The sequence below is a fragment of the Acomys russatus genome, chromosome 8 (assembly GCF_903995435.1).
Source record: "Acomys russatus chromosome 8, mAcoRus1.1, whole genome shotgun sequence".
In the NCBI taxonomy this organism is placed as follows: Eukaryota; Metazoa; Chordata; class Mammalia; order Rodentia; family Muridae; genus Acomys; species Acomys russatus.
Window position 1 is genome coordinate 67,676,839 of NC_067144.1, and position 5,990 is coordinate 67,682,828.

General features: G+C 37.0%; 1 protein-coding gene across 1 annotated transcript; it reads right to left on the bottom strand.

The window, feature by feature from the left end:
* Window positions 1-5,570: 5,570 nt before the first annotated feature.
* Window positions 5,571-5,965, bottom strand: LOC127192856 (keratin-associated protein 16-3-like). Its single transcript, XM_051150206.1, has one exon. It carries the CDS (start codon window positions 5,925-5,927, stop codon window positions 5,658-5,660), a length of 270 nt encoding a protein of 89 aa, XP_051006163.1. The 5' UTR covers window positions 5,928-5,965; the 3' UTR covers window positions 5,571-5,657.
* Between the last annotated feature and the right edge of the window lie 25 nt (window positions 5,966-5,990).

Sequence of the window (5,990 nt, forward strand, 5' to 3'; positions counted from 1 at the left end):
GTAGTTCTACACTTTGTAAATGTGTTATTCTTTCTCAAAACTAAGAGCCTTCCCAAATAGCTGGCAGCAAATTGAACACTGAATGTCCTGACATAACTTACTAAGCAATGTCATTTGAATAATGTTTATCTCTCTTTTGAAGATGACCCTTGGTTTTCCAAATCATCAACAAACAAGAATGATGAAACATCCTTATAAATGTAATTGTTATTTCCTTAGATGATGAAATGAGATGAAACTCAAGCTTTATGAATGCATGGCTTGTGCTGAGCCCAGAGTGTTTCTACCTATCTCTAGGCCTAGGCCTGAAAGCCAGCCTCCATACAATCCAATCTTCTGCAAGCCTGGATCTTGAAAGCTTCATCTTCCAGCCTCCATCTGCCAACTTAGGACTACAATGTTCTCAGCCTCCAAGACTTGCTGCTGAATAAGCTCACCGTTTCTAGTCTTTCTGACTTATCTGTGAATATTATCTTCTTCTTTGCATTCAAACCACAAACTACAAAAATGAGTTTTGAATCAATTTGTTCACAGACACAGTAAGTGTTCATTATTGATTGCATGGAGGAGGTAGCATTTCCACAAACCTGCATCAGCCTCACACATCCATACATGAGCCATCAAGCAGGTGGCCTTCTCATCTCTATGCAGTATGTCCTAAGACACCAGTTTTTGCTGCTTCTGGCAGAATTCTCAGACACAACCATAACCCAATGAAACAAGTGTGTGAAATAAGTAGATCTCTTTGAGACTCAAAGAAAGGTTGAATATAGTGGATATAAACACATTTCGTTTTGATCCCAAGTATGGAATGTGAAGCTAACTTGTGTGAGGGCATGTGGTATTTGTCAGCTAGGAAGGGAACTGCCTCATGCAGAGGCATGATCTTTGACTGGTGAAAACCATCCTAATATGGCCTCTGGAGATAAACAGCCCAAGAAACAAAGGCTTGGCTTTGCCTCAGCTGATATCGTTTGGCTGTTCACGACTCTGCTTTGAGATACTTCTAGAGAGAAATGCCTCAGAGAAAGATTTTAGGTTCCATTTACTGCCATTGTGGTCACTTTTACTGAATTGCTGGGTTGCTGTTTAATGGGTCTGCTATAATCCTAAAGACAAAGAATGGAATATCCCCAAAAAAGTGAGTCTAAAAGGGCCTACTTCCACTGTCCCTATTAATCTTTTCTATCCAAGCCTGGAATTACAGGCTTGCAATACCACGTGCAGTTCTTGTGTTGCTGGGGCATCCAGCCCAGTTTTTTTTGTGCATGCTAGGTAACCACACTACCTGGTTGGTTGGAAGGGATGTAGAGGTATTAAAGAACCCCAGATAAAGTAGGTTTTTAAAAGATTAACGCCTAAGGATGAACCAGTTGTTTTTAATGGTAGCAATTTAATTTGAAAGACATCCTCACCAAAATGTGTGTTTGAGTGTGTGTTGCTAGAAATTGAAGTGATAGTTTTATGTGAATGACACTGTCAGTCTGCTTAAAAAAAAAAAAAAAACAATGTTTTTGTGGTAAGTAAACATAAAAATATGAATCAGATAATAATTTATTCACAATGAAATTAATGCTTTGAAGATAGGTTGGCAAGCATTTTCTTCTCTAGACTTATCAAAGATCTGCTAAATATTTGCTGAGAAATGCACTCTTTTCCATTTTGCAAACCTACTTTGCATTTATAGAATTAAAGACAACATCCAGAAGTAGAATCATAAAGGTCTGCACTGAGGATACTATATCTCTTAGGATTGTATAAGCTATTGAGGCTCTGTATGAGTCACAACTTCACTTTTGATTCAGGTTGTTTGCAGGGATATATTATTAGTTAACTTTCAAAAGCACATTTGATCTCAATAAGGGATCAGGAAGTAACGTTGACAATAATCAGCCCATTGTTCACTTAGTAGTTGAACACTGTTATTGAAGATGCAGGATGTTCCAACTCATTACGTCTATATCATGAAAATCAAGTAAATGTTTCTTAACAAATACGCACTGTCTTTTCTGTGTCAGGCACTCTGTGTATCAAAAGGGTATGTGAGTAGCCTGAAATTTAAGACCTATGCAGTCTGCGACAGAAACAACCCATCTCTTCCACTAAGCTAAAAGCCATTACTATTGCGGGTATTAATAAATTCATTATGCATTTCTGCAACTGAACAGACAATCATAAATAATATGTTTTAGAACTGAATTATTTTTCATAATAAGTCATGTAATTTAATGATACAACATTTTGACATACGAATTATTTTTCTCAGTAACACATATTCACCAACATTTTAAAGGCTTAGAAAGTACAATTTATTCAATGTTTTCTTTACTTTTGGACTTAAAAGGACATGACCAGCGGTAATAACAATGAAATTTGTTTGATGAATCAATTTGATTTGCATTTTCCCATTGTGTAAAATTAAATATTTAAAAGTAATGATTGGCAAGTTTTCCTGCCATTCAGCTCTTCAAGAAAAAATATGTTAGTAAGAATAAAGCATCAAAGCAGATATGGGGCTCACATGTATAATCTCAGCACCTGGGAGACTGATACAGGAGGATTTCTGTGAATTGGAGGCCAGATTGAGCTCCATTCTCCTCTGGAGTGCTGGAATTACAGGCCTGCAATACCACACGTGGTTCCTGTGTCACTGGGCATGCATCCTAGGGTTTTGTGAATGCTAGGAAAGCACACTACCACTATAGCTACATACCCAACTCCAACATATTTCTTTTGCTTGTTTCTTCCATTTTTTCAGATTATAATGTGATTATATCATTTCTCTCTTCCCTTCCTTTCCTCTCAATATTCTGGTATTAATACTGGTGTCTCATATACCACCATTTGCTCTATATCAAATTTATGGCCTATCTTTTATCAATTGTTATATGCATATGCATATATACATATATTCCTAAATATTGTTTTGCATATCATATATGTATAATATAAATTAATGGTATAACATGTACAAAGTGGAGTCTACTCAAACAACAAAATTAACAACAAAAATGTAAATCTTAAATAAAAATATTAAAGAGTACTAAATGATGTTTAATAAGCAATAGACTTATTAATTACCATTATTGGTCATTCCATGAAGTAACATATAAAAAATCACATTGTTCATAAATATATGAAATTTTATCCTTCAATTAAGAAAAAACTCACCCCAAATGGAACATCTATGGTGCAATGTCCAAGGTGGTGGGAACATTGTAGAAAAGGGGGCGGAAAGACTGGAGGAGCTGAAGAATGGGGAAGAATGCGCCTCCTCAATACAGCACAGGCATGGACTTGCAGCAGTGGTAAATCCATCGATGCAGTGTGCAGAGAAATGGGAAGAAGAAGGGAGCAGGGAGAAAGCAATGTTTATTTGGAATAGCAAGTTGTGGACAGGAATTGGAGGGAAATGTGAGGGCACTTGTGTATTCCTGTAATCACAGCACATTGTATAAAAGTATGATATTATTGAAAATTAAAAATACATTGGGCAGATATATAAAAATTACCACATATTTATGACCATATTCATAAAGAAGTTAAAAAACAAACCATAACCATGGGAGGGACAGTTACTTAATATTATTAAGTAAATATTACCTGAATATCCCAGGGTGAAATGCTGTTTCAGTCCATTGTTTGGTTAATTGACATGATTATCTTGGAGATATTTTAGGTCTACAAAGTCTTTGTGCTTTTTCACGTGGATTTCTGTAGAGAGTAGAAGCTACCTGAGAGCTAGGACACAGGTTTTGTTCCCTGAAGAAAATAAGATGGGAAAAAGGGATGTTAAGAGTAGTTATGATCCAGGTGGCGGTGTGGTTCAGCTGTGAGATGCATTGTGTAACATGAACCTCTGGGTTTGTTTTCCTTGTGAACCAGCCTGGGTCAGAGTTTCCTATACACCAGCACTCAGGAAGTGGTGACAAAGGGATGGGAAGCTCAGCACATCCTTAAGTGTTCAGAAGCTAGTCTAGAGACCTCATTCAAAGAGAAAGGAAGGGAGGGAGAGGAAGGAGGAGAGGTTGTGATCCAAAAATATAAGACATTCAATTAAAACAGAGATTTTTCCTAAGAGATGTTGAGTAATATAAAATTTGTAGCCCTAATATATAACTAACAAAAATATTACCTGGGACTGAATCCCAGAAGTCCGAATTAGAAAAGGCAATCCAGGTATTTTTTTTTTTTTTTTAAGATTTTATTTATTTATTATTATGTATACAGAGCTCTGCCTGCATGTACCCCTGCAGGCCAGAGGAGGGCATCAGATCACATTATAGATGGTTGTGAGCCACCATGTGGTTGCTGGGAATTGAACTCATGACCTTTGGAAGAGCAGTCAGTGCTCTTAACCTCTGAGCCATCTCTCCAGCCCCTGATCCAGGTATTTTTATTCCTGAAATATCTGGCGTTTATATTAGACAAACAGCACCTTTTGGACAGCAGGACCTGTGGAAAACTGCAGTGAATTAAGCGAACTCTTTTGCTTGTTTTGTTTTTTGTTTGTTTTGGTTATCTGAGACAATATTTCTCTGTGTAGTGTCGCTGTCCTAGACTCACTTTGTAGACCAGGCTGGTCTCAAACTGATAGATCCTCCTGCCTCTGCCTCCCGAGTTCTGGGGTTACAGGCGTGCTCTACCACGCCCAGAGTGTGAACTTCTTAAGTGCTGGGTCTAACCTGTCCAGTATTTAAAAACCAAACTGATTATATGTAAAAGACATAACAAAATTAAAACCTCAATGTGATGTCCATGAGAATTTAATAATACCCTTTCTACCTTAAACATCAATACAAATATCTTTTTACACCAACCATTTATTTGGAATAAGTATGTAAAACCAAGTCTTAAACATAGTAGCACATAGAATCAGATTATAAAATCACTGTATTGTCTCCTTCATCTCTTTTACTTCAGTTTGTTCTATTCTGGTTTGTTTTTATCTTGTTTTATTATTATCATTATTATTCATATTATTTTTAAATGACTCTTTGTTTTATAATAAGTAAGAAAGTGAGAGTGTGGATTTGGATAGGCAGGGAGGTGAAGAGGATCTGGGAGGAGCTGGAGGGAAATCATATTCAAAATATACTGTATAAAATATATTTTCAATTTAAAAAATGGAACAACTACTGAAAACAAAAGAAAGAACACAGGAAAGTAGCCATGTTATAACCCATCATATACCTTAATATCTTCAATGCTTAGAATGGTTCACAACACAGGAAGTCGTACAAGTATAATTTGAATTAAATTTATTTTTAAATAAAACATTATTGAATCAAAGCACTGACTTTCATATAAAAGACTGACATACTGACTATAAGCCCACATTACAGTTTATAATGTATTAAAATAAAATGATAAATTCATGCTGTCAGATCAGTTAAACATGTTTATTAATGATGATTTTCAAGTGTAGAGCATGTACATCCAGAACAATGTTAATGACTGAATATCATACAAGGAGCCATAAGGTCGATGGGGAGATTCCAGATTCTTCGAGAGTAATTGAAGACCGTTTTTTTTTTTTTTTGTTTTGTTTTTTTGTTTTTTTTTTTCCCCAGAGCAAGAAGTTAATAAACCACAAGAGAGCATTTTTCTTCTCTATGGACAAAATAATGAAGATAGTCTGAAGATAAGCAATTCACTCAGTAAAAGCTGGAGAACCCATACCCTCCATAGCATGAAGGGCGGAAGCAGCCGTATCTGTAGCTTCCGTAGCCTCCGTAGCCAGAGCCATATCCGTAACCTCCGTAGCCAGAGCCATATCCGTAACCTCCGTAGCCAGAGCCATATCCATAACCTCCATAGCCAGAGCCACAGCCCAGTCTCCGGAAGCTGTTACACCCACAGCCCAGGCCTCCGAAGCCGCCATAGCCGAAGCCCAGGCCTCTGTTGTAGCCGCTGTAGTAGCTCATGATGCTGGGAGAGATTAACTGTTTGCACTGGAGACGAATTTGAGAGTGTGTGTGTGCCTAGCT

Coding starts and splice junctions, on each gene's coding strand:
- LOC127192856 (XM_051150206.1), bottom strand. CDS start 5,927: ATGAGCTACTACAGCGGCTACAACAGAGGCCTGGGCTTCGGCTATGGC.